The sequence below is a fragment of the Pongo pygmaeus genome, chromosome 5 (assembly GCF_028885625.2).
Source record: "Pongo pygmaeus isolate AG05252 chromosome 5, NHGRI_mPonPyg2-v2.0_pri, whole genome shotgun sequence".
In the NCBI taxonomy this organism is placed as follows: Eukaryota; Metazoa; Chordata; class Mammalia; order Primates; family Hominidae; genus Pongo; species Pongo pygmaeus.
This window is the reverse complement of record NC_072378.2, coordinates 39,934,291-39,948,669: the sequence shown is the minus strand read 5'-3', so window position 1 is coordinate 39,948,669 and position 14,379 is coordinate 39,934,291. Positions and strand designations below refer to the sequence as shown.

Below are 14,379 nucleotides of genomic sequence, written 5' to 3'. Positions count from 1 at the left end.
AAAAAAAAAAAAAAAAATATATATATATATATATATATATATATGTATATACGCACACACACACACACACATATACATATATCAACAAGAAGTTTAATAAGCATATTCTCCTTTAGGTTCTCTAAGTTGTCAATAAAACCATTGAATGAAAAGACATCAATATTGTTTCCTAGAGCAGGAAAAAAAACAGTGACATTTGTTTTATATAAGAACGTCAAAGTACTGAGAGAAATTATTTATAAGCAATAATGCCACACTGTCTGCACATCTGTCAGCCCAGCCCCTGTTTGGGTATTTGGGCCCACCTTGCCTGTTTCAGATACTTAATCTGTCCTCTTTGTTCTTAGAGCCTGGAGTTCTGCTTGGCATCTCTTGCCACTCTGACTTGGGTCTGCCATATTCCCCACCTCCTTTCCAATTACACTGAAACTTAGTTCTCTCAAACCTCATTCCATGCTGATGACCTTCACACTGCCTTCCTAGGACATACTAAGTAATCATCTCATGCATTCATTGATTTACTTAACAAAAATTTGTTGAGCACATTTTATATTTGTCAAATTTCTTAGTTGTGAACTGGAAAATCTGCTCTAGCTATTTTAAGAAGCATAGTTTATTAAACATAAAGAATCTCAAGAAAAGTCAGAAAACTGGGTTTGGCTGCTACACAGAGCAACCAGGAGACACACCTAACCACACCACTAAACTGCTCTGCAAAGTACTACTGTGTAGCCACATGGCACTGGATTCCAGAAACTTCCCTGCAGCTGCCTCAGAAGAACCAGATGCCTCTGCCACCATGCCCCCCGTAGATCTGATGTTCCTCCTTATGGCTACCACCTCTCACTGCTCACCTCCAAACCCCACATAGGGCTGTCTGCTTGGTGGAGCTACATCTTAAGCAAAACATGACTTTCAAGACAGACTAGGAAAAGTAATTTCATAGGAAGTCAAACTAGAATGAGGGCTGCCACGAGAACTGAGGGAGACAGCTTTCTTTCTGCCATGTTACCAAGTGCTGAGCACTGTTCTCGGCAGTGGGGGTTGAGCTATGAAGAAGAGAGACAACATCTCTGGCCTTGAGGAGCAGAAAGCCTGGAGGGGAAGCAGATAACAAATAAGTACCTAGATATAATTTTAAATAGTGATAAGTAGTATAAGAAAAAATAGATTAACAGGCTGGAGATAGGTTTATTATTTTTGATAGGGTGTCCAGGGAAGGCCCTTGTGAGAAAACAAAATTTGAGCAAAGATGTGAATAATGAGAAGCAGAAAGCTGTATGGAAATCTGGGGCAAGAGCATGCTAGGCAGAAGGAACAGCAATTTCAGAGGCTTTGATGTGGGGATAAGCTCGACAGGCTGAATCAACAGTCAGAAGGCCAGTGCAGGCCCAGGGAACATGACGGGACATGATGTCAGATAAGTTAACAGGGATGGACCACACAGGAGCTTGGATATTATACTAAGTGTATTAGGGAGCAACTTGGCATAACTTAGATTGTGTGAAGATTTCTCTGGCTGCTGCGTGGAGAACAGATCGTGGAAGGGCAAAAGTAGAAGTAGGGAGACTAATCCAAGGCCTGTGTGGTTGCCCAAGCAAGGGACCCCAGAGGTTTGAACTGGAGTGGTGGTGGTAAGAAGAGATGTTAAGAAGTGGTCCAATTCTTGGCAAGTTTTATAGGTAAACCTAATAGAAATTGCTGATGGATTGGATATTGGGGATGAAGGCAAATCAAGGATGATTGCCTAAGGTTTTGGCTTGAGCAACCGGGTTGATGGCGGGGCCTTTATAATAATGGATGAGATCTGGGAAAGAATCAGGCTTGGGGGCAGAGAGGAAAGAAAATCAAGAATAGAAATCCAGGTGGAGATGTAGAGTTGCCAAGATGATAGTAGCACAGGGAAGAGGTTGAGATTGATGGTATAAATTGGGAAGACATCAGGATATAAATGCATTTAAAAGCCAGGCAATGGCTGGGCACAGTGGCTCACACCTGTAATCCTAGCACTTTGGGAGGCTGAGGTGGGTGGATCAGTTGAGGCCAGGAGTTTGAGACCAGCCTGGCCAACATAGCAAAACCCCGTTTTTACTAAAAATACAAAAAATTAGCTGGGCATGGTGGTGCGCACCTGTAATCCCAGCTACTCCGGAGGCTGAGGCACGAGGATCACTTGAACCCAGGAGGCAAAGGCTACAGTGAGCTGAGATCATGCCACTGCACCTCAGCACTCCAGCCTGCACAACAGAGCAAGACTCTGTCTCAAACGAATAAATAAAATAATAATTAAAGCCAGGCGATTGGATGAGATTACATAGGGAGAGAGTGTAGATAAGACAGAAAAGAGGATCAAGAACTGAGCCCCAGGGCACTCCAAAGTTTGTAATTTGGGAATAAAGAAAAGAGACATTCATTAACTAGTTTTTGAGGAAAGATGAAAACCAGGAAATTGTGGTGTCTCAGTAATCAAGTGAACAAAGTGTTTCCCAAGGGAGGCAGTGAGTACCAGTGTTGCATGCTTACTCAGCTCAGAAGTCTAGTAAGATGGCAATCAGTGCTCTTGGTACAATGAAGGTTGCTGATGACCTTGGCAAGAGCCATCTTAGTTTAGGACCGTAGTGGGCATGCAGAATGGGAATTGTCCAGATGAAAGGGAAATTAATTAAGAAGAAAGAGGAGGTAATTGTAGGAGAAAAGTAGGAGGGAGCAGATGAGGCCAAGGATGGAGGGCTGGCCTTAGACAGGAGCAGGACAATAAGAAGGTGAAGGGCAGAATGTACAGGGGCTTTAATGATGGAGACATGAGATAGCCCTGGTCAGGGTTCTGAATCTGTATCTATCATATCTAGTAGAAGTGTGACCATCAGCTCAAAGTGAAATTGAGGAGAGGAGAGGGGAGGGTGAACAAAGGTTTGAAGAAAAAGGAGAAAAGTGTGAAGGTCTCATTTCCGAGGGTTCAAAAGTGATTTTTGAGAGAGAGATCACAGGATGACTGAATTTACCAACACCTGTGGTAATGAATTTAGAGTGAGACTGGTGGTGTAGTTACATATTTTGCTCAAAACAGCCTTCAGAAAGCAATGCTTCCTTTTTGTTATGTAAACCAAAAGAGTAGATGAGGTTCTGGTGATGGAAGGAAGGAGGACTAGAACAATGACAGGCATTAGCGGAGGTATTTTCAGGAACTAGGGCCTTGTGATGCCCTTAAAGACACATCCTGGGGGTGGCTGATTCCTGCTGCTATGTAATGAACATTCTAGCACTGGATTTGTCTGCCCAGGATAACCCTGAGACCCAGGTGCCTCCTTTCGGGACAACCCCAGCAACCTTTGCTCCATCTGCCATCCATCCATCTAGTACCTTCCTATTAAGTACCTAAGGAACTCATGAAGACTAAGATGAGCAAGCCTGAGTTGAACCAAGGTCAACTACCCATTGCTTACAATGGGAGCAAACCTGTATACAGCACTTGTTATGGGCTAGGTACTATTCAAAGTAATTTGCACATTTTAACTCTTTTAATCATCTCAACTACCTGTGAGGTAGGTACTATTTTTATTCCTATTTTACAGATGAGGAGACTGAGGCACGTTGAGTGACGTGCCCTAGGAAAGCTAGGACTTGCACCTAGACAATCTTGCATGAGAATCTGGGACCTCAACCACTATCCTATACTGTTTCCCTTAGTTCTTGTTTACTGGCGTATGGCCCAATTTTGGTAGTATTAAAGTAATTAAAGTAATCAGGCATGTTTTACTCTTGTGTTTTTATACAAATTTTCCAATTGCTAAAAACAGAATAATAGTGTATCCAGTTCTATACAGGTTATTTCATTTGTCCAAAAATTATGGGGCTCACAATGCTACAGTTATGCTACATTTACTTTATTCAGTCTTCACCATCTTGTACTGAATATTGTTGTCAAGATATTTATTCTGTACTTAAGTTTTGGGCTCCACCCTGCATTTAGTTATTATTTCCTTTTGCATTTTTATTGCTGTTGAAGCTCTGTTGTTTGTCAGGTATGCATTTTCTGCTAAATTAATCCCATTACCTTTCTACTTTAACACAGGTTATCATTGCCCTTTCAGAAAAGCACCGTTCGCACATTCCTTATAGAAACTCCATGATGACCAGTGTCCTAAGAGACAGTTTGGGAGGGAACTGCATGACAACTATGATTGCAACACTCTCCTTGGAGAAAAGGAATCTTGATGTATGTTGGCTCTTCTTTCTGGAGATCTTAATCTAGGTTTTTACTGCTAGCTGGTGAGGCAGAGTTGAGGATCTTGGGTGGGTTTCTACCTTTTCAGCTGGGTATGCCTTCAGAGGGCAGTACCCTACAGAGTTCACAGCTGTGGGCTATTTGTCATTGTTATAATAACCCCATTTGAGAATTGACTTCACATAGCACAGGATAGTTTGAAGAAGCCTCATACACAAATTTTGGAAGGCCTACTGATGGGTTGCCTATATCACCCAAAGAAATGGGAGAGCTGACCCATCCACTTCTCTTGCTTGATTTTGCCCTGATGACTAAGATCCGGATACCCTGGAGATATCTCTGAGATGTGTCCCTAGAAATGTTGCTGAGTGAAGCAACCAGGATGCTTTGGCAGGAGCCAGCTGCTGAATGGCTCTTCTGGGTTGCTTTAGAGCCAGCTGATGTTTAATGTTTGGGATCCAGACACTCCCCAGAAGAGGAAACAAGGCCAAGACTTTGATTGTAAGATGCCTTGACAAGCCTCTCTTTTTGACCTGTTATGAATCTTTATTTTGTGATCTTTCATGTGTGTGGATTGTGGCTCTTGCTATGATTATGATTTATATATGTGGTTCTGATCTAAGTGATCAACAACTGAAAACATATACTATACCAGCTGCCACTTAGGACCTTGTGATCTCTCACTTTTTGGCATTGGTAATTTTATTAAGCCAAAATAAAATTTGGTTAAAAAATAATGTTCTAGAGCAGGGGTCCCCGACCCCCAAGCCGTGGACCAGTACCAGGTCTGTGGCCTATTAGGGGCTGAGCCGCACAGCAGGAGGTGAGTGGTGGTGGAGCCAGCATTACTGCCTGTCAAATCAGTGGTGCCATTAGATTCTCATAGGAACGTGAACCCAATTGTGAACTGCACATGTGAGGGATCTAGATTGCCCGCTCCTTATGAAAATCTAATGCCTGATGATCTGAGTTGGAACAGTTTCATCCTGAAACCACACCACCTGCACCCTCTGTCCGTGGAAAAATTGTCTTCCACAAAACCAGTCCTTTGTGCCAAAAAGGTTGGGGACTGCTGTTCTAGAGCAAAGCTTCCTAATTTAGGGGCATAGTTCCTCTTTGTGAGTTTTATACACATCACTTTTTAGGTGTGTATCTTTTTTCTGTGAATAAAAGTTGAGTTTTATCTAGAGAGAAATACCTCTCTATGCCATAATATTTTAAGAAGTTACTTTGCTTTCTTAGGAGTCTATATCAACCTGCAGATTTGCACAGCGAGTGGCACTCATAAAGAATGAAGCTGTTCTTAACGAAGAAATTGATCCCAGATTAGTAAGCAACTTTTAACTATATTTTTTAAAAATATATTAAAGTATATCAAAGATTAGCTAAAACTTGTAGGTGTACTTACTCTGTACTGGGAATGTTCTAAGTAGTTCTAAGTAGTGGAAACATATTAACTCATTTAATCCTCTAAATAACCTATGAGTAGATGCTATCTCTATTTCCACCTTAAAGATGACAAAACTGAGGTAAAAATGACTCTGAGCAAGATGTTTGATAACTTGCTCAGAGTCATAAGTGCTAATAAGTAGCAGAGTCAGGCTTCACACCCAGGCAGTCTAACTCAAGAGCCACTGCTCTTCCTACTTGCAGCTCCGCATTGTTTCACTTCGGAGACATGCAGGGAATCCTAAGGACTCATACAACAGAATCACACATGATTACATCTATATGTAGAACTTAGCCTTTCAAAATACATCAGTTTAACTATCTAGAGACAATAATAGTCTGTCTTTTTTTTTTTTTTTTTTTTTTTGGTAGAGACGGAGTCTTGCTCTGTAGCCCAGGCTGGAGTGTGGAGTGCAGTGGTACAATCTTGGCTCACTGCAACCTCTGCCTCTCGAGTTCAAGCAATTCTCATGCCTCAGCCTCCCGAGTAGCTGGGACTACAGGCACACACCACCACAACTGGCTAATTTCTTTTGTATTTTAGTAGAGATGGGGTTTCACCATGTTGCCCAGGCTGGTCTCGAACTCCTGAGCTCAGGCAGTCCACCCGCCTTGCCTCCCAAAGTGCTAGGATTATAGGCGTGAGCCACCGTGCCCGGCCAATAATAGTCCATCTTATATAAAAGCTCATAAAGAAAGAAAAGTCCTGATAGCCATTCAGTAGAACCATATTTTACATACTCGTTCTGTTATTTGTTCTAGAGTTCTTTAAAATTCATTATTGGCTTGATCTGTCAAACTTCTAGTTTTATAACAGTAAATCCTCCTTTATCAAATAACTGTTTTTAAGCAAAAAAAAATTTACATGGTAATACTTTAGCTCATCATAAATGCAGATATTTTCTATTCTCTATTTTGTTAGTTTTCTGTAAATGAAATGCAACACTGAATCCATTTATGCCAACATTGAAAATGTTAAAATAAAATATCTCAATTGTTTCAAATTCCATAATTAAGATTACATTATTTTTCAAATCACTCAGTTTTTCTTATTTCTCTAGAAAATAAGCTGGTATGGGCTTAGTAATCTGCATTGTAAAAAAAAAAAAAAAAAAAAGAAGAAGTGAAATCCTACCAACAGTGTTTCATTTATAAATTTCTCAAATCAAAAAAAAAAAAACAAATTAATTGTTACCCATATTAATTACTTCCTCTTCATTGTTTGTCCTTTCTCCTCTTTCTCCCTATGGAAGGACAGAGGGGAAGGAGGACAAAGGAATAATGGAGCTGTCTGTTATGTTCTGCTTGCCTCAGAAAGCACCAAGCTCCTCTGATGGAGTTCTCTTCTGAAGAAACCAATGAGTGAGGCAGGATCTGTTTCAGCATAGGCCCTGGTCAGGTATCAGCATCACACAGTGTTCCTGCTGGAGAGAGGAGACAGCATGCAAAGGCAAGATTCAGGTGGAACTGAACTCCTAGGGTGGATTTTGTTGCTGTCCCTACCCTTCCAGCAGCCCTATAGCATTACAGTGCCGAATGAGAAAGAGAGTTAACAAAGTTATTAGCCCCAAGACAAAAACTAGTTCAGAATTTAAGGAAAATAACCATATTGGACATTGGAGGGTTTTGGTTTTGTTTTTTGTTTGTTTGTTTGTTGCATTTGGCTAGAGACTTTTCTTTGAAGGAATGTGAAGAATTTGAAGAAAGGTAAACATTATTATGTGTTTGATATAGGTCTGTGAGAGATTTGAAGAAAAGAGAAATCAGGAATCAAAAGCTAATAGCTGATAATTGAACAAATGTTGAGGTCTTCCTGGTGCAGATTAATCTGGTAGTTGACAAGTGTTGTTTCCTGGCCTCTTTTATAATTGCCTCTAAAAACTGACATTAGTGTCAGTCATTTTACGTACAGAGCTTGTCTGAGGCACAAGTGACAATTGAGAATTTGTCCTACAAACCACTCAAGACAAAACTTGGGTGGGATTTCCTATATCTTACTTTTAAAATTTAATGGCAAATATGGAGCCAGCTGATAAGGATTTGCCCTGCTTTCTTTAAAAGTATTGGTACCTCAGGCCGGGCGCGGTGGCTCACGCCTGTAATCCCAGCACTTTGGGAGACTGAGGCGGACAGATCACCTGAGGTCAGGAGTTTGAAATCAGCTGGATCAACATGGAGAAACCCCGCCTCTACTAAAAATACAAAAAAATTAGCCAGGCGTGGTGGTGCATGCCTGTAATCCCAGCTACTTGGGAGGCTAAGGGAGGAGAATTGCTTGAACCCAGGAGGTAGAGGTTACAGTGAGCCGAGATTGTGCCATTGCAAATCCAGCCTGGGCAATAAGAGCAAAACTCCATCTCAAAAAAAACCAAACTAAACAAAACAAAACAAAAAAACTATTGGTACCTCAGAGAGACAAGGTGGTAAAAGAACTATGAACAAGGCCAGAGCCTGTGGTGACTGGGCATGAGTTCAAATCTCCTAAGGATGTCTCTAATGCCAGGGTTCCTTCAGTAATTGGATGGGAGGCATAACTGTAGTAATCTCAAAACCAAAAAAACTTGGCTTAGTTTTGAGATTTTTATTCAATAAGACGGGAGAATAATTTGGTATTAGATTTGACTTAAAAGCGTTAGTAGAAATAGAAAATATGACATCAATATTAGTTTAATAGAGAAGGGTGCCAATGTAGTTACTGTCTCAGGATTTTCGTTCTGTATAGATTGATGATCCTAAGAATATTTTTTAAAAAGAAGCAAACAAAACCCACATGATCCTATACATTTCAGTAAAATTCTAGGAACACTGACATGTTCGAAATACTCAATATCATGTTCTTTGGGATTTCTGGTCCTGTTGATATGGTCCAAATAATCTGAAACTCACCTATATACCCAAGCATCTTTGAAATACATATGTAAGGTTGAAAGGAAGTAAGGGAATTCTCCAGGGCCCAAAAACTAAGCTGAGGCTACAGTTGTCCTGGAGTGGAGATGTAAAGGAGGTTGTAGCAAAGGAATAGAGATTAAAGCCCTGGGATGTTGCAAGATGGATGCTGAACCTGAGACATCCTCTCTTTTACCCAACATAAAACCAGTGAAATGGAGAACTATTAAAAAAACAATCTATCCACTACCATATGGAGATGTCAGGGCAGCTTGTCCGCTTTCGAATGGACTATAGGTAAAACAAAAAGTAGTTTTTCTGAAAACTACTTTGAAAAATTTGAAACCCTAGCTCTACCTCATGTAGGTTTGAAATTCAAATTTACATAACCCCTTTAGTCTGACAATCCCCAAGCAAAAGAATTTAGAAAATGAGTAAAGCGGGCCGGGCGTGGTGGCTCACGCCTGTAATCCCAGCACTTTGGGAGGCCAAGTGGGTGGATCACCTGAGGTCAGGTGCATGACCAACATGGTGACACCTTGTCTCTACTAAAAATACAGAAATTAGCCAAGCATGGTGGCAGGCACTAGTAATTCCAGCTACTCAGGAGGCTGAGGCAGGAAAATCACTTGAAGCTAGAATGCGGAGGTTGCAGTGGGCTGAGATGGCACCATTGCACTCCAGCCTGGGCAACAAGAGCAAAACTCTGTGTCAAAAAAAAAAAAAAAAGTAAAGCTACTAAGAGGAAGAAAGGAAGGAAGGACAGACCAGATCCTATGGTGTTTTTCCTTCAAGTTTTGAATAATACCAAATATTCCAGAAAGGATGAAAGCTGGATCAAGCCTGCTAATTTTCCTTTTAGGAATTTTGCATTATGATAGGAAGATTATTAATATGACATGTACTATCATGAACTAGTTGCCTTAATTTTGGGAATTCAAGGTAATCTATCACTAGAAAATACATCAATGTATAGTGTAAGAAAAAAATGAGAAAAGTTAAAACCAAATTTAGGATAATGGTAATGGGGAATTCATTCAGGGAAGACTATGTAGGGGTGAGGTCTTCAGACAGGTCTGTAATGTTCTATTTCTTAAAGTACAGGGTACATGGCTGTTCACTTAAGCTAAGTAGTGGGTACAAGCTATTCTTTTATACTATTTTATATGCCTGAGATAGTTTATACTAAAATACTAATCACATGAATTAATATGATTCATCACATTCAGAGTTTAAAGAACGAAATTATATTATTTCATCCCTAGTTGCAGAAAAAGTGTTTGAGCACATTAAACATTCAACCATACTTTGAAAACATCATTTTAAAGGTGAAATTATAGAAGAAACAAGACAGGAATGTCTTAAGAATTGAACTTGGAAGTCCTAGCTAGGAAAATGAGACAATAACAAGAAATAAAATATATAAGAATTAGAAAAGAAGAAAAACATCTATCATAACTTACAGACAATTATATTGCTTACATAGAACATCCAAGAGTATTTAATGATAAATAGAACCCCCAAAGTTTCAGAAAATTATTTGGTATGTAATCCATACATAAAAATGAGTTGCCTTCCTATATGCCAGAAGCCAACAGTTAGAATATATAATTTTATAAAAGTTCTATTTACAGTATCAACAAAAACTTTTAAATTCCTGATAGAAAATATAATTAAAGACACGTAAGGTATTTATAAACAAAATTATAGATCCTTATTGAAAGGAATCAGTGGAAAGCTATACCATGTTTATGGATGGGATAATTTAATATCATTAATTTGATGTCTGACCAAATCAACCTTTTAATTAAATGTAATAATTCCAGTTAAAATTTGAGGAGAGCCTTTGGTAGAATTTGACAAGTTGGGTCTAAAATTTACATGGAAGAGCAAATAGCCAACAATAGCCAAGTCTATTTTGGAAAAGAACAGGATGAAAGGGGCTTATCTTATCTAGATGCCAACTTTCTTAAGATTTATTAGTTAAATTAGTGTGGTATTGCCATATATAGTAAAATAAACAAATGTGTTTAACCAATAGCCCAGAAATAGACACATTTATATATATAAACATATTATATAATTATAATAGCAAATCTTGTATCGTTAGCCATTTAAAATAAATTTAAATTTGATCCCTATTTCATACCTTACAGAAAATAAAATCCACCTAAATGTGAAAATCAAACCTTTAACACTTTTAAAAGATCTTATAAGAATATATTCCTATGATTTGGGATAAGATAGATTTTCTTTCAAATGACACAAAAGTACAACCCATAAAGGAAGAAGGTGCTAATTAGATTATATTGAAATTCCGAACTTTCATTTAACAAAAAGAACACTGCAAAGTGAAAAACATGACAGAGATTGAGAGAAAACAGGTGCACTGCATAAAACTAATGAAGGATTCACATCCAGAATATAGAAAGAAGCTAGCAAATCAATAAGGAAAGGAAAAACAAGTAAATGGAAACATGGACAAGAATGGGAATAAATAATTTGAGCAAGGAAGAACCCAAACTGCCAATATACATATGCAAAATGACCAGCTTCACAAATAATCATGAAAATGCAAATTAGAACTAAAATGAGATATCATTTTACACCTAACAGATTGGCAAAATGAAAGTACCTGTCAATATTACATAGTGACAAAAATGTGGAAACAGGAACTTACATCTGTAGTTGATAGGAATGTAAATTTGTACTACTCTGAAGAGCAATTTAACAATATATAATAAAGGCAAGATGCACATACTCTCCAGCCAGGGAATCCTACTTCTAAAGTGCACACTATAGAGAAACTCTTACATACACGCTCAAAGAGATTCATAATGTTCATAGCAACACTGTTCGTAATAGCAAAAGTAAAAATCCTAAATGTTCATCAACAGGAGACAAATAGATTCTGATATATTCCTTTACTGAAATACTATATATCCATGAAAATTAATGAACTAGAGCCACATGAAGCAATATAAATAAGCTTAAAAACATAATGTGAAGGACAAAAACAAGTTGCAATTACATGCAGTAATGTAACATTTACATAAAGTTTAGGGCATGCAAAATGATACATTATTTATGAGTACATGCATACATATGGAGTAAATGTATGAAAACACACAGAGAAATCAGACCCCTTAAATGCAGTACAGTGATCACCCCAGGAAGGACGGAGGGGGGATACCAATAGAGGGTTCCAGTTACATCAGTAATGTTTTATTTGTTTTTAAAAAAATTATGGAGGCCGGGCGAGGTGGCTCATGCCTGTAAACCCAGACTTTGGGAGACCAAGGTGGGTGGATCACGAGGTCAGGAGATTGAGACCATCCTGGCTAACATGGTGAAACCCTGTCTGTACTAAAAAAAATACAAAAGATTAGCCAGGCATGGTAGCATGCGCCTGTAGTCCCAGCTACTCAGCTGAGGTAGGAGAATCACTTGAACCCGGGAGGCAGAGGTTGCAGTGAGCCGAGATCATGCCACTGCACTCCAGCCTGGGTGACAGAATGAGACTCTGTCTCAAAAAAAAAAAAAAAATCTAGAACTATTTTGACAAAACGTTAAGATTTAACAAAGCTGGCTTTTTATACCATTAACCATTTTTGTGTCCATAAAATTGTCCATAATTTTAAGAGCTGTATGTTCTCTGTCACCAAGTTCACCTTAATGAGAAGTTGACATTTTCTCTGCCTCTTTGCCATTTGTAGGTGATTAAACGCCTACAAAAGGAAATCCAGGAACTGAAGGATGAACTGGCCATGGTCACTGGGGAGCAGAGGACAGAGGCACTCACAGAAGCAGAGCTCCTTCAGTAAGCCTGCAGACTTTTTTTTCTTTTTCTTTAACAGTGAAAGTTTGTGTTAACTTCTTTGTTGGCCCTAATGTTATGAATTCACCTCAAAGCATGAAGGTCTCCTGGGACAGTCTGAAATTGCATTTAGGCGCCAGTTAAGAGTGGCGGCTTTCCATGAAAAGCTGGATAAGGCTGGCAGTGTTTTTGCCGCCTCAGCTTTGAGGAAGTAAAGAACAGAGCAAAGAGAGGATGGGAATATCCTTCTCATGCCAGCTGAAGAAAAGGAATTGTATAATAGTCATGCAATTTTAAAACACACACACCAAACACTCTTGAGCTGTGGGTCTCAGATCTGAAAGGAATTCAAGAGACATCCTTTGTATTAAACAGCATCTTGCTACAAGCACCAATTTATCCCATGCCAAAGTAAGCTCTCTCCTTTAATAAATGGATGGCCCATATATTACAGCTCAAACACTCTAACTGGGAATGAAAGCAGGTATTCAGGGCTTTATACAATTGCGGCATCTTTCAGAGCCTTTAGATTTGCAGCCATATGGCATATCAGTGGTGCAATGTGGCTCTCATTCTCTCTCTGATCACAGTGGGCTTTCTTGTTTCTGTGCTGCTTATTAAGCATGTGTTGGGTAGTAAGAATGAGCCAGGCTTTGAAGGCCGTGGCATTCTCTATTTCCAAATGAGAAATAGAGCTACATAGGACTTTTCTAAAGATATACTGTAATTTCACCTAACCCTCCCTCAATGGAGAAAATGGTAAATAAGAGAGAGAATAAAAGTAGTTGTCTTTAAACTATTTCATAGCTGCCCCTGAGGTGGGTCTAAAGCTTGAGAAGCCTCAGCAAGGTTTCTGTTATAGTCAAAGCTTTCACTCCTACGGGATAGTGTTTCCTAATTCCAGAATACTGTATTTAATAACATGATAGGCCCCTAAGGCTTTTCTTGCAAGACTGCTTTGTGGCATATTTGCAATTAAGGGGAAGCATATTGCCAAAAATTCATGTTAAAAAAAGTTTTATGTCATTTCTTCAAACAACTTGGGATATCGTAGATATTGAGAACACTAACCTCAAACTATCTTCACTATGGTGTTTCTTTCCCCTCAAAGAAGGGAATTACCAGTTATTGTCTTTGAAAATGTCTCTTCAGAATTTTGATCTACAAGTCAGGATCCAGCCAAGAAAACAGAACCAGTCTAGGCCTTTTAACAAAAGGAATTTAATATAGGAAATTGACTGCCAGGAGACAGTTTTGCTGAGAAACTAAACAGGAAATGAAACAACACCCCAGAGATCAGTAACAGCAGGAGCTTCTATGCCCCTAGGATTGCAGGGACAATAGGAGAAGGTGATGATACCAGAACGTAAGAGCAGGAGCTGACAGGCAGAAGCTAGACCATACTGAGTGCTGTGTGACAGCAGCTGCAGCCACTGAAGAGCCACAGGTGCTAGTTGAGACACTGTCCAGAGGAACATCCTTGGCTTCTCTCACGTCCCCCTTTCAGTCTTCCACCAGTGCTTCCTGTTGGCTGAAGTTATCCAGAAGCCGGTTGCTAAAAAAGTCTAGGAATGTAGTTTCTTGTGATGCAGAGTCAAAGAGGGGAAGGGGGAAACTGAGTCTAAAAGCAACATATTCAATCAGTACCAATGTTCACATCTGTAATCCTAGCACTTTGGGAGGCTGAGGCGGGTGGATCACCTGAGGTCAGGAGTTCGAGGCCATTCTGACCAATGGAGAAACCCCGTCTCTACTAAAAATACAAAATTAGCCGGGCGTGGTGGCGCATGCCTGTAATCCCAGCTACTCGGGAGGCTGAGGCAGGAGAATCGCTTGAACCTGGGAGGCAGAGGTTACAGTGATCTGAGATCACGCCATTGCACTCCAGCATGGAGCGAAACTCCATCTCGGAAAAAGAAAAAAAATCAGTACCAGTGTTTCTGCAAATTCCTGTGTATCCTGTATGTTTTTCAGGAGGCTTAGTTTAAGGGTAAGATTTTGA

General features: G+C 39.5%; 1 protein-coding gene across 3 annotated transcripts in view; it reads left to right on the top strand.

Moving 5' to 3' along the window:
* Window positions 1-14,379, top strand: part of KIF6 (kinesin family member 6) — a 386,628-nt gene that overhangs the window by 137,305 nt on the left and 234,944 nt on the right. For all 3 annotated transcript variants that reach the window (XM_054492899.2, XM_054492898.2, XM_054492897.2), the window contains exons 8-10: window positions 4,073-4,216; window positions 5,468-5,554; window positions 12,277-12,380. In XM_054492899.2, the coding sequence (XP_054348874.2) occupies window positions 4,073-4,216; window positions 5,468-5,554; window positions 12,277-12,380 (335 nt within the window). The remainder of the gene's footprint in view (window positions 1-4,072; window positions 4,217-5,467; window positions 5,555-12,276; window positions 12,381-14,379) is intronic.